This window comes from Salvelinus sp. IW2-2015, linkage group LG18, assembly GCF_002910315.2.
Source record: "Salvelinus sp. IW2-2015 linkage group LG18, ASM291031v2, whole genome shotgun sequence".
In the NCBI taxonomy this organism is placed as follows: domain Eukaryota; kingdom Metazoa; phylum Chordata; class Actinopteri; order Salmoniformes; family Salmonidae; genus Salvelinus; species Salvelinus sp. IW2-2015.
In genome coordinates, this window is record NC_036858.1 from 38,956,018 (window position 1) to 38,976,035 (window position 20,018).

The 20,018-nt window shown below is 42.7% G+C and overlaps 1 protein-coding gene across 2 annotated transcripts in view; it reads left to right on the forward strand.

The window, feature by feature from the left end:
• Positions 1–1,764: 1,764 nt before the first annotated feature.
• The window catches only part of LOC111978462 (SH3 and PX domain-containing protein 2A), a 108,931-nt gene continuing 90,677 nt past the window's right edge, over positions 1,765–20,018 (forward strand). For both annotated transcript variants that reach the window (XM_024008542.2, XM_024008540.2), the window contains exons 1-2: positions 1,765–2,205; positions 4,356–4,436. In XM_024008542.2, coding sequence (XP_023864310.2) covers positions 2,134–2,205; positions 4,356–4,436 — 153 coding nt within the window. In that variant the 5' untranslated portion in view covers positions 1,765–2,133. The remainder of the gene's footprint in view (positions 2,206–4,355; positions 4,437–20,018) is intronic.

Here is a 20,018-nt window from a genome sequence, read left to right on the forward strand (position 1 = left end):
TGGAATTTTCCAAGCTGTTTAAAGGCACAGTCAAGTTAGTGCTACAGTATGTAAACTGCTGACAACTGGAATTGTAAATTAGAAGTGAAACAATCTGTCTGTAAAACAATTGTTGGAAATACTTGTGTCATGCACAAAGTAGATGTCCTAACTGACTTGCCAAAACTATAGTTTGTTAACAAGATATTTGTTGAGTGGTTGAAAAATGAGTTTTATTCAAATCAAATTTATTTATAAAGCCCTTCTTACATCAGATGATATCTCAAAGTGCTGTACAGAACCCAGCCTAAAACCCCAACAGCAAGCAATGCAGGTGTAGAAGCACGGTGGCTAAGGAAAAACTCCCTGGAAAGGCCAGAACCTAGGCAGAAACGTAGAGAGGAACAGGCTATGAGGGGTGGCCAGTCCTCTTCTGCTGTGCCGGGTGGAGATTATAACAGAACATGGCCAAGATGTTCAAATGTTCATAGATGACCAGCAGTGGTCAATAATAATAATCACAGAGGTTGTCGAGGGTGCAACAGGTCAGCACCTCAGCAGTAAATGTCAGTTGACTTTCATAGCGATCATTCAGAGTATCTCTACCGCTCTTGCCTGTCTCTAGAGAGTTGAAAACAGTAGGTCTGGGACAGTTAGCACGTCCCGGTGAACAGGTCAGGGTTCCATAGCCACAGGCAGAACAGTTGAAACTGGAGCAGGCCAGCACGGCCAGGTGGACTGGGACAGCAAGGTGTCATCAGGTCAGTAGTCCTGAGGCATGGTCCTAGGGCTCAGGTCCTCCGAGAGAGAGAAATAAATAATTAGAGAGAGCATACTTAAATTCACACAGGACACCGGATAAGACAGGAAAATACTCCAGATATAACAGACTGACCCAGCCCCCTGACAATAAACTACTGCAGCATAAATACTGAAGGCTGAGACAGGAGGGGTCGGGAGCACTGTGGCCCCGTCCGATGATACCCCCGGACAGGGCCCGAACAGGCAGGATATAACCCCCCACCCACTTTGCAAAGTACAGCCCCCACACCACTACAGGGATATCTTCAACCACCAATTTACCATCCTGAGACAAGGCAGAGTATAGCCCACAAAGATCTCCGCCACGGCACAATCCAAGGGGGGGGCGCCAACTCAGACAGGACGATCACGTCAGTGACTCAACCCACTCAAGTGACGCACCCCTCCCAGGGACGGCATGGAAGAGCACCAGTAAGCCAGTGACTCAGCCCCTGTAATAGGGTTAGAGGCAGAGAATGCCAGTAGAGAGAGGGGAACTGGCCAGGCAGAGACAGCAAAGGCGGTTCGTTGCTCCAGTGCCTTTCCGTTCACCTTCACACTCCAGGGCCAGACTACACTCAATCATAGGACCTACTGAAGAGATGAGTCTTCAATAATGACTTAAAGGTTGAGACCGAGTCTACGTCTCTCACATGGGTAGGCAGACCATTCCATAAAAATGGAGCTCTATAGGAGAAAGCCCTGCCTCCAGCTGTTTGCTTAGAAATTCTAGGGACAGTTAGGAGGCCTGCGTCATGTGACCATAGCGTACGTGTAGGTATGTACTAAACTTCCGACTGTAGGTGTAGGATTAGTTGGTGGTGCACTTATTATTATTATTACAATTTTGCATCATCATTTTTATTTTTTGTATCACAAAATGTAAGGAGACTGAACACATATTACCGCGGCTTGCACGAACAAAATGTGCTAACACCATGATACCCCGAAGAAGAAGAAGAACAGAAGGTCCAACCTACTTTTCTTCGAAGGAGGGCTGAAGCTGAGCAGTGCTCTGCATTATGCGCTCGCGAATCCGCTATCCTCCCTCTGTTCAGTGTGTTGTTTACAGTTTTTCTTGCTCTGCAAAAATAACCGGCGACTGGAAGCTGGCAACTTGCATTGATTGTATGGATGTAGTGGATCTGAGCGCTCCAATACGCGCATTGCTACGTCAAACTTAACTTGACAAACATGGATGTTTATTTTGGCCTACATTGTCTTTATAGGGAGATTTGCGCTTTGATAGATTGACCTGCTGAAACTTTCTTTTTGACAATAAGAGGAGCCCCCACATTACTCATTTTCTGTCAGCTGGATTACAGGATTGTATGATAATTTTTGAAGTTCAAGATGCAAGTCCGCACGGTCCTTGAAGTGAAAGTTTTGGATGTGCAGAAGAGGCGGAATCCCTCTAAACATTACGTGAGTACTCTATTTGTCTCTGCCAGTGCCAGACACTTGGCTTGTGCTTCATGYTCATAAACAATGCATTGAAGTTTTGTCTGAGCTATTACTGTCAATACGTGCACAGGTTTATTCTTGTATTATACTTTTGTGGTCATTCTTCTGTCAATAAGTAAGAACCTCAGTTATCCATATTGTAGAATTAATGCACTGGGACAAGTGGAAACAATGCTAGTCTCTAGGGAGGAAAATAAATTAGTCCCCCAGGTCCAATACGATTAATTAAGCAGAGTTAATTAATTAAACAGAGAGAGGATCAATGTAACCAGTCCTCCCTGAGGGCCCTAAGCCCAGTGCAAATCCTTCCCCCTGGGGTGTCACATGAGGAGATGCTGCTAGSCTGGGAAGTCCAGTGAGGAAAACATACAACACATCTCATTGTCTATGAGCTAAGCAACTGAAAAATGCTTATCCTGTTTTATAGAGAGGAAAGAAGCAAACCTTTGTCTTTTGTGTCCAAGGTTCCAGTGTGACTTCCTTGCATGGGCAAGAGAGGGAGACTGGACACAACTGGGAGAGCCKTTGGAAACTACAGTATTACCACTGAACTTGGCGATAGATCCAAAAAGAAATGTTGTTAAAATGACAAAATGATCTATACTATATATGAATCAAATGGGAAATTGACAAGTATTGACAACCCTTTGTTTCACTTGCCTTGGACAAAGTCCTATGTCCTTTGGCTTTTAGCTACTAAGAATACGTAATAACAGTATCCACATACCCTAGCTTTAATGGCAGGCATGTTTGCTTAATATCCTGCCATCATGGAGATATTTAGTAGAATTTGACCTCTGACAAAGTCTTGAGAATTTGCTAGTCATGCAGATATTATGCTGACTTGCATGCAGAGTGATGTGGATATGGACAGATACCATGTTGGATTTTATTGCAAGTTTGCAACCCATTATTATTTTAAAGGAATGTGATTATTATTATTTTAATTTTAATTTTTTTTTTTTACAAATGTAGGATCTTAATTTGATCACCCTGTTCCAGGAGAACTTTCCTGAAATACAGGGAATGTAAAACATGTAGTGTATTTCAGGTTTAAAAAGGCATCTGAAGTTTAGAATTTCCACTTTGAAATTTCGGACTTGATTTTCCCTTATGAAAAATGTATTTATTATTCACATTTTCTGTTGCTGCATTATTATTTTCCTACTGTATCAAACTGGCTCAAATTAAAATCCTACATCTGTATTGTACATTCAGCAGTACTATGTTGGGTCCAAAACACTGCCATAATAAATATACTAAAGGTATGTCATACGAACAAATTAGGTGTCAGAACTGACATTACCATTTACTGCACAGCTCAAAATGTACTCTCTATGCATTCTCATAGACATTCTCAAAGGGTACTGTATTTACCACACTTTAAGGCACTGTTTTCTAAACACATTATCCAAGGCATTTGGTCATGCCGTCAGCACTCAATTAACTGCACAGGAACTTGTTCCACCCTGCAACACATTATTTCTGTAGTGAACAATGATGTAAAATCAAGACTTGATTTCACGTAGGACACTTACATTTTTACAGATTGTAGCCATGTGTAACAACACTCAAAACTCACATGCAAATGCAGAACAATAGCATATGTTTCTGCAGTAGAWGAAAGGGTGTGCCCAAGTGTTTGTGGCACATAGTGAGTGCCAGGGAGAGCTCCCACTCTAGCCATATAGTTATAGCCAACAGCCCCCTGTGGAATTCATGCCATGGCTGTAGACTAGAGTCTGACAAAACAAGATTGTAAAATGCTCGGAAATGTAACTTAACTAGCTAGAGTTACTATCAATGTAAGAGCCAATGAAGTGTAWATATTGGATTATTTCCTTGAGTTGTTTGAATTTCAAACCCAGAATAAAGTGMCAAATGGTTAAAACCTGTTGACCCCCTCTATAACCCCACACAGGATTCAAATGAGGTGTGTGCTGACAGACAGGCCTAATGAGTTAACTTGACCTCTACTGACCTCTTGAAGTTTAGTCTGAAGGGAATGCTCTATGTAAGTTTGGGGACAGTCAAAACTAAGTGATATTATGTGTCTTTGATGATTGGGACTTTGTTGTTAATAAGTCTTCCTTGTGTGTTTACTTCCGTAGGTGTACCTCATCAATGTCACATACTCTGACTCCACCTCTCATGTCATCTACAGGAGATACAGCAAATTCTTTGATCTCCAGGTAAGTTTCACCATAGAACAATGATGTAGAACCATTCCCCAGTATCTGTTTGATCATGCAGTCAATCATCTTAAACTTATAGTAAGGTGAACTTGTATTAAAAACAGTTCATCTGTATGCTATAACATCTCACACAGCTATTTTTCTTACCATGCATATCACTCACCTTTTCCCAACCCTGTCCATGGAGGTTCAATGGATTTCCTAACAAACTGACCTGCTGCCCTCTAAATGGATGATAATACTTATGATATATTGCAATATGTTGCAAAAAACATTGCTATGAGGTTCTCTATGAGATGAGACCAACATAAATGTTTTTGTGATGGCCATCTGGTGCTCAATGGGGAGTCAAACCTCAATGCTCTCAGTGTAATTATGTTTCAATCAGGGGAAGCCCCAACTGAATGGTCCCATTGAAGACCACTGGTTCTTGACGGAAGTAGGGYAAATCCCATTGCACATCTGTCATACGTCCTGCAGACTATTGGTGAGAGAGGAAAAAATGACCTCAGGCTGAGAGATTGGCTGTYGGGTGAAGTTGCCTCTTAATCGGTTGGAGGGACATCAATGCCCTCGAGGGAAACTTCTTGGGCTGCTGATCCCAAACATTCCAATTGAAACCCAAAAAGACACATAAGGAGAGCCCACCACAGCTCTGAACAGGGTGGACTCTCCTGTCTCTTTAATGGTAGGAAGTAAATGTGCTGTATGTGCATAAATCGGCATCAAGTCTCTGTGAAACCCTGTCTGATACTCTCTTATTACACTTTACATTTTTATTACATTGCATTTCACAGTTGGAAGAMGCTCTTATCCTTTTTATTTTGATATTTTACTAGGCAAGTCGGTTAAYAACAAATTCTTATTTTCAATGACGGCCTAGGAACAGTGGGTTAACTGCCTTGTTCAGGGGCAGAACGACAGATTTTTTACCTTGTCAGCTCAGGGATTTGATCTTGCAACCTTTCAGTTACTAGTCCAACGCGCTAACCACTAGGCTARCTGCCACCACTAGGCTACCTGCTGCCTTAAAAGCGAGGTAGATAGGTCAGACAACCACATTATGGCCAGTAAAACCTTGTTTGTTATGTCCAGCCGGACTGTATTACAGGTCTCATGACTGTGAAGGCCGCAGAGGAAACCCTTTGTTCCAGGGGCCCTTGGTAATAGCCAGGAAAATCCTGCTATCCTGCTCTGTTTGATGGAAACATAGCGTCTCCCCTGTCTCTGTAAATATTAGTCTTGTCCAGAGATCACTGCTGCTGGCTCTGGCTCACTGTCTGTGCTAATCAGTGAGGAGCAACGGTCAACAGCTGTCCACACAAGGAATGGGTGGAGATACTGCCTTTTACAAGTCCCTTATAGGTCTTTAAACATAGGCATACTGTATGGTCCATTAATKAGTTATGGTGTTGTTTAGCCCTCATATTGAATGCACTGACTGAAAGTATATGATGCAGATGTATATTTTATCATTGTGGGACCAGGTACAGCAAGAAGGGCAGACTCATTGGATGATCCACAAKATGGATTCTCCACTTGTCTCTCACAACCACGATTATAACATTACAGTTAACAGGGTTAGTTATCTTCACCAACATCTCCAAATCCTGATTCTGAACAATGTTTTGTGTTTTTCCGGAACCAGTTAAGTTTAAAGCTTGATTCTATTGTAGCCCAATTTGAGAATGATACGTTCACACAGGCTTGGTATTTCGTATTTTATTAGGAASCCCATTAGCTGACGCAATAGCAGCTGCTACTCTTGCTGGTGTGCTTTATAGATCTGTAGATGAAAACACTGAACACTGATGGAGTGATTGAGTCTCCTGGAAGTCATTCTTCCAGGCCAGTGATATTTGCAACCTCCATGGGAGTATAGTATCCAGCTGAGGAGACGGCATGCCCAATCCCAACATGCACTGGGTGGAATGAAGGGGAAGTCATGATCATGAATGAGGGAAGGCCACTGGGGAGTGAAATGACCACCAAAGATGATGAAAGAGAGAGATAAGGGCGGCCAAACCCTCCCCTAACCCAGGCGACGCTGGGCCAATTGTGCTATGGGATTATGGGATTCCTGGTCACGGCCGGWTGTAACATTATTACATTTTATTGTACTTATTTAGGGCTACTAATGTTGTAGAAATCTAGCAATAGTTAGTATACATGATCCACTCCTTAATTCCTCTCTATTCTATGAAATCTTCTAGTGGCCCATCTGATCACTCTTCAATTCTTGTTTTCTGCTAAGTAGAAACAAACCCTGTCTGTTTGAGTTAGTGTTTGTGCCATGGTGCCAACAGACACCTCCAGTTCATTTGAAGCTCAGCTCTGTTCTCTGTCCTTTAAGCTCAATCACACTGTTCAGTTAGACGCTTGCAGGGAACAGGAACATGCTTTGCACTCTCTGGCTCGCCAAGGGATCATAATATACTTTATTAAGAAATAATTACATCTCAGCTCAATACTTTGTGGATGGTGTGTAGACAGTTGTGACGTGAAGCCACACTTTTTCATGTGTTTATGAAATTACCTGACATGGTATGTTGTCTGTTTTCAAGATGCAGTAGCTCCTGACAGCTAGCTGTGTAGTATTGTTAGCCAGTGTTTACTAGCTTAGCTAGAAATTTGTCTTTAAGATGAAGTATGGTGATGGTTMACGTACACTTACTCCTAATGTTGCCAAACTCTCTAGCACACTCATCGGAGCTCTTTACTGCTCCTCGGGGATGCAATCATAAATCACTAGAAACCATTTTTTAAATCAGGTTGACTCTTCCCTCATCTTTTGCTGAGTGTAAAACACATAATAAGTCATCACATTTCTCACCGGTTCCTGAAATTTAACTCAATAAAGGCTTTAATAATGTTGGYTGTAAAATGATGCTGAGCATTCCTACAACATCTTTTCAGGTGTGTGGCTGAGGGAAATGGTTTGACCCACACATTTTGAGCTACACAGAAATTATCCTGAGTCAAACAGAGATTCTACCRGAAATAATCTTCCCCGCTCCACACCCTTGGATCACAGAAGACATAACACAGAGATCATGACATTCCACTGGGGGATTGTGGCATATGCAAGTTGGCCCGCTTTCCCTTCGCTCTCCACTTGGATGGAAACTCCTCTAAAGGTCCCATAGTCGCCTTATTTTTGGGTTGAGGCATTGGAGCAGAATCAGATCATCTCCTCTGTCTGCACTGTAATTTGTCTGCTGCCCTAGTTTCCTCCTGACATACTGTAAGCTGGCTCCATAACAAGTTTCTTCACTTTTGAAAACTTCTATCCAGAATCCCAAGAGCTTTGAGGTCATTTCGAGTGTGAAAGTAGCCTACTAATCATGAAACCTTGATAAAAATTCAGTACAGGCTCACATCAGAGTTAAGCAACGGAAGGCAGGATTAGGGCTGTTGTAGGTTTGTATCACAACTAAGGTGGCAAATAACTTCTTAAAATGTAAGTACATTTATCTGCTTTACAAGGGGTGTAGAGCCTAACTGGCATACATATGCAGCATGTGAGTTTCAAGGTTTGGGAAGATAATTTTCACCATAAAAATCCACCTTTATAATAAAACCATAACATGCATAATTGCATTTGCGGTCACTTTTGATAATGGTGTTTTCCGATAATGGAACATTCATGCTTATAGCTTACTACCATGAGCGCATGAGCGCTTATAATGTGAAGAAATAGCCTAATAGTTTATCAACATGTTAAGCTAAACGTTATGGCAATAATTTGGCAATAATTTGAGAAACCAAGGCTGTCGAGTCTGCCAATAAGAATGTGGTGATTGACAGAGTCGAAAGCCTTGGCCAGGTCGATGAAGAAGGCTGCACAGTAATGTCTCTTATCGGTGGCGGTTATGATGTCGTTTAGGACCTTGAGCGTGGCTGAGGTGCATCCACGACAAGCTCTGAAACCAGATTGCATAGCGGAGAAGGTACGGTGGGTTTCGAAATGATCGGTAATCTGTTTGTTAACTTGGCTTTCYAAGACCTTAGAAAGACAGGGTAGGATAGATATAGGTCTGTAGCAGTTTGGGTCTYGAGTGTCACCCCCTTTGAAGAGGGGGATGACCGCGGCAGCTTTCCAATCTTTGGGACTCTCAGACGATACGAAAAMAGGTTGAACAGGCTAGTAATAGGGGTTGCAACAATTTCGGCAGATAATTTTAGAAAGAGAGGTTCCAGATTGTCTAGCCCGGCTGATTTGTAGGGGTCCAGATTTTGCAGCTCTTTCAGAACATCAGCTATCTGGATTTGGGTGAAGGAGAAGTGGTGGGGGCTTTGGCGGGTTGCTGTGAAGGGTGCCGGGCAGTTGACCGGGGTAGGGGTAGCCAGGTGGAAAGAATGGCCAGCCGTAGAGAAATGCTTWTTGAAATTCTCAATTATAGTGGATTTATCGGTGGTGACAGTGTTTCCTAGCCTCAGAGCAGTGGGCACCTGGGAGGAGGTGCTCTTATTCTCCATGGACTTTACAGTGTCCCAGAACTTTTTTGAGTTAGTACTACAGGATGCAAATTTCTGTTTGAAAAAGCTAGCCTTAGCTTTCCTAACTGCCTGTGTATATTTGTTCCTAACTTCCCTGAAAAGTTGCATATCACGGGGGCTATTCGATGCTAATGCAGAACGCCACAGGATGTTTTTGTGCTGGTRAAGGGCAGACAGGTCTGGAGTGAACCAAGGACTATATCTATTCCTAGTTAAAAAAAAATTGAATGGGGCATGTTTATTTAAGATGGCGAGGAAGGCACTTTTTTAAAGAATAGCCAGGCATCATCTACTGACGGGATGAGGTCAATGTCATTCCAGGATACCCCGGCCAGGTCGATTAGAAAGGCCTGCTCGCAGAAGTGTTTTAGGGAGCGTTTGACAGTGATGAGGGGTGGTCGTTTGGTCTCAGACCCATTACGGATGCAGGCAATGAGGCAGTGATCGCTGAGATCTTGACTGAAAACAGCAGAGGTGTATTTGGAGGGCGAGTTAGTTAGGATGACATCTATGAGGGTGCCCGTTTTTACGGATTTGGAGTTGTACCTGGTAGGTTCATTGATAATTTGAGTGAGATTGAGGGCATCAAGTTTAGATTGTAGGATGGCCGGGGTGTTAAGCATGTCCCAGTTTAGGTCACCTAGTAGCACGAGCTCAGAAGATAGTTGGGAGGCAATCYATTCACAAATGGTATCGAGGGCACAGCTGGGTGCAGAGGGAGGTCTATAGCAAGCGGCAACAGTGAGAGACTTGTTTCTGGAAAGGTGCATTTTTAGAAGTAGAAGCTCGAATTGTTTGGGTACAGACTTGGATAGTAATACAGAACTCTGCAGGCTATCTTTGCAGTAGATTGCAATACCGCCCCCTTTGGCAGTTCTATCTTGGCGGAAAATGTTATAGTTAGCGATGGAGATTTCGGGGTTTTTGGTGGTTTTCCTAAGCCAGGATTCAGACACGGCTAAGACATCCGGGTTGGCAGAGTGTGCTAAAGCAGTGAGTAAAACAAACTTATGGAGTAGGCTTCTAATGTTAACATGCATGAAACCAAGGCTTTTACGGTTACAGAAGTCAGCAAATGAGAGCACCTGGGGAGTGGGAGTGGAGCTAGGCACTGCAGGACCTGGATTAACCTCTACATCACCAGAGGAACAGATGCTATACGAACTGTCCATCTAGCACGTTCGGAACAGAGYGTAAAAGGAGCAGGTTTCTGGGCACGATAGCATAGATTCAAGGCATAGTGTACAGACAAAGCTAAGGTAGGATGTGAGTACATTGGAGGTAAACCTAGGCATTGAGTAATGATGAGAGAGATATAGTCTCTAGAGACATTTAAACCAGGTGATGTCATCACATATGTAGGAGGTGGAACAACATGGTTGGTTAAGGCATATTGAGCAGGGCTAGTGGCTCTACAGTGAAATAAGACAGTAATTACTAACCAGGACAGTAATAGACGAGGCATATTGATATTAGAGAGAGGCATGCGTAGCCAAGTGAACATATGGGTCCAGTGAGTGGTTGGAGTGACTGGGGACATGGCGATTCAGACAGTTAGCAGGCCGATGCTAACAAGCTAACAGTTAGTAGGCCGGGGCTAAACAAGCTAGCAGTTAGCAGAATTGGGCTGGCAAGCTAGCAGTTAGCAGACCGGGTTAGCAAGCAAGCAGTTAGCAGGGGCTAGCAGTTAGCAGACCGTAGTAGGTAAGCTAGCAGTTAGCAAACCGGGGCAGGCAAGCTAGCAGTTAGCAGACCGGGGCAGGCAAGCTAGCAGTTAGCAGACCGGGGCTAGCAAGTTAGCCTTTGGGGGACGTAGCGATGGGGGTAAGTCTGTTTTTGCCTCTTCGTGCGGTGACGTCGATAGACCAGTCGTGGAATTAGTAGGGTTCCAGGTAGCTCTAGGTAGCTAGCAGGCCTAGCAGGTTAGCAGAATGGGCCTTCAGCGGGCGTCGCGCCTGAGGGGCCTGTTGGAGTCCTCGGGCAGATTATGTCGGTATTCCAGTCGTAGAGGATCGGCGGGGTTCCGTGCCCCGTACCGGCAGTAGAAGGGGTCCGGATATTGTAGCCCAGGAGTGGGCTTCGGAGGTAGCACAGGAGCCCTGGCCGGGCTAGCTTCAGGCTAATTGGTGCTTGCTCCGGGATMGAAACGCTAGCCAGGAGTGGTCACCCGGGATTGCGGTTAGCTAGTTGCGAAGATCCAGATGAAAATGTTCAGAGTTTGCGGTAGGAATCCGGGGATATGGAGAGAGGTTTGCTAACTYATAGCTGGTAGGTAGTTAGCTGGCTAGCTTCAGTTGAGYGATTCCAGAACCGAAGTAAATAGAAATACTTRAGGAAAAAGCAGATCCACGCCACATTGGGTGAGGTGGGTGGCAGGAGAGTATTTAGAAGTTGAGGTTTAGGGAAATATTTWAAAAAGATATGTGWAGAAAAATATGTAACAAMATATATACAAGGGACACGACAGGACAAAGACAAAGACGTCTGACTGCTACGCCATCTTMGAACAACAACTATAAAATAATGCCACGGAATTCTAAGCAAATCTTGTCTGCTAAATGAGCTAGTGTAGCCCACAGCCGTATGGCATAGCCAGATCAGGACCTAACATACGGATAACTCAGAGTATGCTATTCTGTTCTGAAATAGACTACACTTTCTTCATATTATGTTTCTTTAGACCTGTCTGAAATAAATAATGGATTTATTGTGAAGGTGTAGGCTATATTACAGATTTGTTAGACTTTTTGAAGTGATGTTCCAAATTTCAGCATCAGTGGCATTTAGGTGTMGAAGCCAGGAGATGCTAAATGTGTTTAGGTTAATTACAACGGTCAATTACCGTGAGACTGACAGTTATTTGCTTGACAAATCACTGGCTGATGAAATTGTGTGACCGCCACAGCCCTAGGCAGAATCAATAAACTGTTGAGATATTGACCAGTCCTATGTGTGCTAGTCATCCTCTGTAATATGGGTGAGCAGCTGAATCTCTGGAGGACTGTGTGGAGGACTTTTTTTTATTCCAGTGTTGTGAACTCCATGCAGTAAACGCCATGCAGTAAACAGATGCTAGAAAACAACCACTACATGGTTTTGGGGATTACAGGTAACCTAGTGGTTAGAGCGTTGGTCCAGTAACTGAAAGGTTGCTGGAATCGAATCCCTGAGCTGACAAGGTTAAAATCTGTCGTTCTGCCCCTGAACAAGGCAGTTAACTCACTGTTCCCCGGTAAGCAGTCATTGTAAATAAGAATTTGTTCTTAACTGACTTGCCTAGTTAAATAAAGGTAAAAACCAAACAAAAATGGAATTCAGTTTTTTTCCCACCCTTTTTCTGTCTAAAAGCTGAACAGTACTCGCTGTCTCTTTGTCTCCCTCTCTCCCTCCTCTCTTTGGGTTTATGTTTTTGTATGCCTATGCTTCAGATATGCTTTTTATGGTAAAGCAAAAATAGACTTCAGTAGCCTAGTCATTGACTTTTGGCAATCATTTCAGTTAGGGAGTAATGTCAAATATAATACATAGCTGTTTGAATTTAATGTCAAAACACACATTTTTGAAAGTGGAATGTGCACTTTCAAGTGTGACGGAGCATTACATTTACAGTGCAGACCAGTGCATTCTATGCCTTTTCATCTCTTTCACATCCCTGCCATGACCTGTCTGTCAATAACTCCAGAGCTCCAGGTTTCCTCAAAAGGGATGGGGAGAGAGAAAAGGATAGAGAAATTGTTAGGAGAAATATGAGAGAGAGAGAGAGTGAGTGAGAGAGCTAAAGACATAATTACATCAAAGCACCTCTTGCTACAAGGCATTTCAATTTCTCCCTAGGGTAGACTTGGCTGACACAGCACGTTTAACACATTAAACCTAACTGCACACTTRGGGAAAGAAACAGTGTATACACAAATGTGAAATCTCCTGGGCAAATGACTAAAGCTGCCGTATCACAAATGTCCATGTAACACAAATGTAACAGGAGAAATGCCCGCACAGGGAGTTGTGACTCCAAGCTGTTATTTRGTTTCCATGAGGAGGGGTCTCACACCTGTCCTGTGAAGTTTGGAGCAGATCCAGTCGTGCCTACGGGGGATTCCAGCATCACTCTGGGATTGGGAATGTTCTCTGTTTGCCAGGYATCTGTTGGAGGTGTGGAGAGAACTCTCTCAGCCTGCGGAAGCAMACTACTGCTATCGTCCAATAGAGATGCAGATAACATGTTATGATGAGTTTGTGGCACAGTGAGTCAGATAGACAATAGGCTAATAGCAAAACATGTTGAGATTATTGAAGCTTTAGTGAAGGTACAGTTTAATACTCTGTAGATGTCATCAGAGGCGTCATGCCCATAGGGGGCACAGGGGCACGTGCCCACTCAGATTTGTCCTGTTAAAAAAGTATATATGTAAAAAAATATATATATTACTTTTTGTTGTTTCTCTGTAATATAACTAGCCACCTAGCAATTTTATGAAGTTGGCTTTAGCTAGCCCAGATACAAACTTTTGAACGGTAGTGCATATACAGTTAAAGTCAAACGTTTACATACACTTAGGTTGGAGTCATTTAAACTTGTTTTTCAACCACTTCACAAATTTCTTGCTAACAAACTATAGTTTTGGCAAGTCGGTTAGGACATCTACTTTGTGCATGACACAAGTCATTTTTCCAACAATTGTTTACAGACAGATTATTTCACTTATAATTCACAGTATCATAATTCCAGTGGGTCAGAAGTTTACATACACTAAATTGCCTGTGCCTTTAAACAGCTTGGAAAATTCCAGAAAATGATGTCATGGCTTTAGAAGCTTCTGATAGGCTAATTGACATCATTTGAGTCAATTGGAGGTGTACCTGTGGATGTATTTCAAGGCCTACCTGCAAACTCAGTGCCTCTTTGCTTGACATCATGGGAAAATCAAAAGAAATCAGCCAGACCTCAGAAAGAAAATTGTAGTGCTACCAAGTCTGGTTCATCCTTGGGAGCAATTTCCAAATGCCTGAAGGTACCACGTTCATCTGTCCAAACAATAGTACACAAGTATAAACACCACGTGACCACGCAGCCGTCATACCATTCAGGAAGGAGGGCGTTCTGTCTCCTAGAGATTAACGTACTTTGTTGCGAAAAGTGCAACTCAATCCAGAACAACAGCAAAGGACCTTGGAAGATGCTGGAGGAAACAGGTACAAAAGTATCTATATCCACAGTAAAACGAGTCCTATATCGACATAACCTGAAAGGCCGCTCAGCAGGGAAGAAGCCACTGCTCCAAAACTGGCATCAAAAAGTCTGACTACTGTTTTCAACTGCACATGGGGACAAAGATCATACTTTTTGGAGAAATGCCCTCTGTCTGATGAAACAAAAATAGAACTGTTTGGTCATAATGACCATCACTATGTTTGGAGGAAAAAGGGGGAGACTTGCAAGCCGACGAACACCATCCCAACCGTGAAGCACAGGGGTGGCACCAACATTTTGTGGGGGTGCTTTGCTGCAGGAGGGACTGGTGCACTTCACAAAATAGATGGCATCATGAGGATGGAAAATTATGTGGATATATTGAAGCAAAATCTCAAGACATCAGTCAGGAAGTCAAAGCTTGATCGCAAATGGGTCTTCCAAATGGACAACGACCCCAAGCATACTTCCAAAGTTGTGGCAAAATGGCTTAAGGACAACAAAGTCAAGGTATTGGAGTGGCCATCAAAGCCTTGACCTCAATCCCATAGAAGATTTGTTGGCAGAACTGAAAAAGCGTGTGCGAGCAAGGAGGCCTACAAACCTGACTCAGTTACACCAGCTCTGTCAGGAGGAATGGGACAAAATTCACTCAACTTATTGTGGGAAGCTTGTGGAAGACTACCCGAAACGTTTGACCCAAGTTAAACAAAAAAAAATGATTTATTTATTTATGAAATAGTGGTATATACAGTTGAAGTCAAACGTTTACATACACCTTAGCCAAATACAGTCATGGCCAAAAGTTTTGAGAATGACACAAATATAATTTGCACAAAGTTTGCTGCTTCAGTGTCTTTAGGAATTTTATCAGATGTTACTATGGAATACTGAAGTATAATTACAAGTATTTCATAAGTGTCAAAGGATTTGATTGGCAATTACATGAAGTTGATGCAAAGAGTCAATATTTGCAGTGTTGACCCTTCTTTTTCAAGACCTCTGCATCCGCCCTGGCATGCTGTCAATTAACTTCTGGGCCACATCCTGACTGATGGCAGCCCATTCTTGCATAATCATTGCTTGGAGTTTGTCAGAATTTGTGGGTTTTTGTTTGTTCACCGCCCTCTTGAGGATTGACCACAAGTTCTCAATGGGATTAAGGTCTGGTGAGTTTCCTGGCCATGGACCCAAAATATTGATGTTTTGTTCCCCGAGCCACTTAGTTATCACTTTTGCCTTATGGCAAGGTGCTCCATCATGCTGGAAAAGGCATTGTTTGTCACCAAACTGTTCCTGGATGGTTGGGAGAAGTTGCTCTCGGAGGATTTGTTGGTACCATTCTTTATTCATGGCTGTGTTCTTAGGCAAATTTGTGAGTGAGCCCACTCCCTTGGCTGAGAAGCAACCCCACACATGAATGGTCTCCGGATGCTTTACTGTTGGCATGACACAGGACCGATGGTAGCGCTCACCTTGTCTTCTCCGGACAAGCTTTTTTCCGAATGCCCCAAACAATCGGAAAGGGTTCATCAGAGAAAATGACTTTACCCCAGTCCTCAGCAGTCCAATCCCTGTACCTTTTGCAGAATATCAGTCTGTCCCTGATGTTTTTCCTGGAGAGAAGTGGCTTCTTTGCTGCCCTTCTTGACACCAGGCCATCCTACAAAAGTCTTCACCTCACTGTGCGTGCAGATGCGCTCACACCTGCCTGCTGCCATTCCTGAGCAAGCTCTGTACTGGTGGTGCCCCGATCTCGCAGCTGAATACCTTTAGGAGACGGTCCTGTCGCTTGCTGGACTTTATTGGGCGGCCTGAAGCCTTCTTCCCAACAATTGAACCGCTCTCCTTGAAGTTCTTGATGATCTGATAAATGGTTGATTTAGGTGCAATTTACTGGCAGCAATACCTTGCCTGTGAAGCCCTTTTTGTGCAAAGCAATGATGACGGCACGTGTTTCCTTGCCGGTAACCCTGATTGACAGAGGAAGAACAATGATTCCAAGCACCACCCTCCTTTTGAAGCTTCCAGTCTGTTATTCGAACTCAATCAGCATGACAGAGTGATCTTGTGCTCGTTAACAGAAGAATCACTGATATGATGTCAGCTGGTCCTTTTGTGGCAGGGCTGAAATGCAGTGGAAATGTTTTTTGGGGATTCAGTTCATTTGCATGGCAACGAGGGACTTTGCAATTAATTGCAATTCATCTGATCACTCTTCATAACATTCTGGAGTATATGCAAATTGCCATCATACAAACTGAGGCAGTAGACTTTGAAAATTATATTTGTGTCATTCTCAAAACTTTGACACGACTGTACTTTAAAGTATTTCTTTACTTAATTACTTTTGACCACTTGCCCCAATACTTCCCACCAGAACATTAGCATATTTTATATACTGTTACACACGCACTTATCACATAGTATTCCATACGTAAGTTAAGGCCATGCAAACTGAGTGAGGTGCACATGTACAGCACATAAATATATGGCGCATGCATCTGTTTATGTAGATCRGCCATATATTTATGTGGTGGACACTTGATACGGTCACATGATATTGTTGTGGTATGTCACAAAATCATGTTATGACCACACATACCAATATTCATTTTATATAGAAATATTTTGCTAAGTCTTGCTAATTGGATGGATCTCTACAGAAGGTGTGAACGGTACAGCCAAATGGTTATTTGCATAGTAGCAATATCAGAAATAGATAGTGTCAAAATAAAATAATATACAGTATGTACAAGAACAATATCAATAAAGATATCAGTGATAGACAAGGTAGTTATATGCATACAATCTAGGGTAAAGTGGCTGAGCATCAGGATACATTTTCTTTGTAGCAGCAATGTATTAGGAGAGAGTAATTTGAGTAGAAGCACTGCAGATAGTGCTGATGACTGGTCCGTCCGAACCACGCATGAACAAAGGAACCTATATTCGGAGAGCCTGTTTCTGTCCTGCCCTTGACTTTGGTGCAAGGCATGTGATGTCCATAGCCTCTTTGTCGCAAAACTCCCTGATCTTCTTAAAAATATACGTTTGTCTAGCTGTGTCCAGTCCAGGTGGTGCTTGTACAGGCAGACCATCTATGGGAGGAAGGATGTCAACGTCGCGCAGCAGCTGAAACCTGGTCTTGACAGTCCGAACACTCCTTGGCGACAACAACACCAGGCTCCAGAGCATCGAAACTGTAAAACAGGGAATAACAACAAAAAATCAGAAGACATTACAACCCTGCACAACATCAATTCACCTCCCGAGTTTTGATAAGAAGAATAACCTCATGTAATGCAATGAAAATTATTTTTCACCTGAAGTGCTGGTACTGCTTGATCTGTGGCAGCGGCCTGAAGTACGGAGTCAGGTGTTGTTGCCAGCCATAGCTTTCCACCAGCACCGTAGCATCCTCCAGTCCACCAGCTGTGGGATGTTGACCTCTGTCACAGTGCTTTCCTTCACAACACCAGCAATCTCAGACAAGGTGTTCACTCTGGTCTTTCTGAAGCGCTGCGTGATGAGGCCGAAGCACCAGTCGGGGGCAAACTTGGTGTGGCCTGTGATCAGGGAGTGATGGTCCAGATTGGGGTGGAGCTTGTGGAATGTCCCCCAGGCAAATACCAGAGCACAAACTTGTCCATGTTTTGGCCACTGCAGTTATCACAATTCAGGTCCATAGTTGGTGAAGAAATGGTGCATGTAGTTGATGACTGCGCTGCTGCCTTTGCTTGCTTAGGCCAGCTCTCTTTTTGATGGGAGGCACTAGACCATTCTCCTTGTATGACTGGCAGAGGAGAGTCAGGCGTGTTCTACTGGTGCTGAAAGACAAATTCCAGATACAAATATTTTAGCATTATTATACAATAGATGCAAAATGGCATTCTGAGATAACAACACTACACACACTTCACACACGTAATGTTAGCTAGCTAGCCACCCATCTAATGTCAGCTGGCTAGCTAACAGCAAGCTTTAACTAGCAATACAAACCGATTGTCATAGCTACCTAGAGTTAACCAAATAGGTTCAGCTAACATTAGGCTATAACTAGCAATGCGAAAGGGCATTCTGAGAAAACATCACTAACGTTACACAATTCATAAACTTAAATGAATGTAACAGCAATCTTTAACTTGGTATTTTGTTTAGACATGTCACGTTAACGTTATCTAGCTGAAAAAAGGAAATATAATCCCAATCCATAGAATAGCGTTACTAGCAATACTAACCGATTGTCATAGCTAAAGTTGTCAATGTTAACGTTAGCTAGCAAGCCAGCCATCAAACTCCCACTGGCTAGCTAACAGCAAGCCTTAATTTGCAATGAAAACAATTTTCTGACAAAATTAGAAATGTATAATATCTGAAACTGTAGCTAGATTCTTACCCGTATATTTGGATGAAAGCTTCACGGCAGTCTGCAACCCCTTTCATTAAATAAGACGTTCTTCATCGTTTCTGTTTAGTTTGCACAGCTTGTTTGGCCCGTTGTGTTCTACTGATTTCAAAACACAGCCAATTTCTTCCGTGACAACAACACTGTTGATCACCGTTTCTTCCCCATCACCGTCATCAGAAGACTCTACAATGTCTTCTTCAATTAAAATGTTTTTTACCTAAATCAGGGATTTCCTCATCGTCTGATTCATTTTCAGAGTCAAAGAGAGTTAGCATGGCCTCCAGAAAGTTGTCCATCACAACTTTTTCCCACTGACCTTTGTAGATATCACCTGATATATTCAGGACAGCAATGTTATTGTGCGCAGTAGCAACATATTTGCAGTTCTCCATAGCTAACGTTATATCTTTAGAAACAACTGCAGTAGAAAGGATAATCTACGCATAACGAGCAGCTCATTTTATAGACACAAGATGCTACACCGCAGAACAATCTGAAACTCATCTGTCGGCATGTCCAGCCTATTCATTATCTCAGCCAATCATGCTAGGGTTGCAAAGGGTCAGAAAGTTTCCGGTAAATTTTCTGAATTGTTAAACCCTGGAATTTGGGGAATTTTGCTTAAATTCATTAAAAAAAGTTAGCTTATAACAGTGAACCTTTTTTTGTGGGATACACATAAGGCAATTCTAGGTCTTGTGGCATGTTTTGGTTAAACTATCCCCAATTCAGTGGAATTGCAACCCTCTGCATGCACAGTGCATTCTTCCATCACATGTACAGCTGATTCTCAAGATCTTGCACACTAATGAGATGCTATTGAGCCAACACTACTACACTGTCTAAATCTTGATTACAATACTGGGTGGGGTGAATATATTTTATATGACATACATGCTTTTTTGTTAACTAGTAAATAGTAGCCTACAGCAAATTGTGTTTAAATCATTTCTAACTTGTTAACAATTTCTGCTAGTTGTGGTTTTTAGCTTGCTTGAGCCTGCTAACTGAGGAGTGTTAATTCACCTGTTTCCATACATGTTTCATTTTAAAGCGTTTATCTTACAAAGGAGTTGTTTAATCTAACTGCTTAACTAAACTCAGCAAAAAAAGAAACATCCCTTTTTCAGGATCCTGTCTTTTAAAGATAATTCGCAAAAATCAAAATAACTTCACATATCTTCATTGTAAAGGGTTTAAACATTGAACCATAAACAATTAATGAACTTGCACCTATGGAATGGTCGTTAAGACACTAACAGCTTACAGATGGTAGGACACTAAAGAGGACTTTCTACTGACTCTGAAAAACGCCAAAAGAACGATGGCCAGGGTCCCTGCTCATCTGGGTGAACGTGCCTTAGGCATGCTGCCAGGAGGGAGGAGGACTGCAGATGTGGCCAGGGCAATAAATTGCAATGTCCGTACTGTGAGACGCCTAAGACAGTGCTAGAGGGAGACAGGATGGACAGCTGAT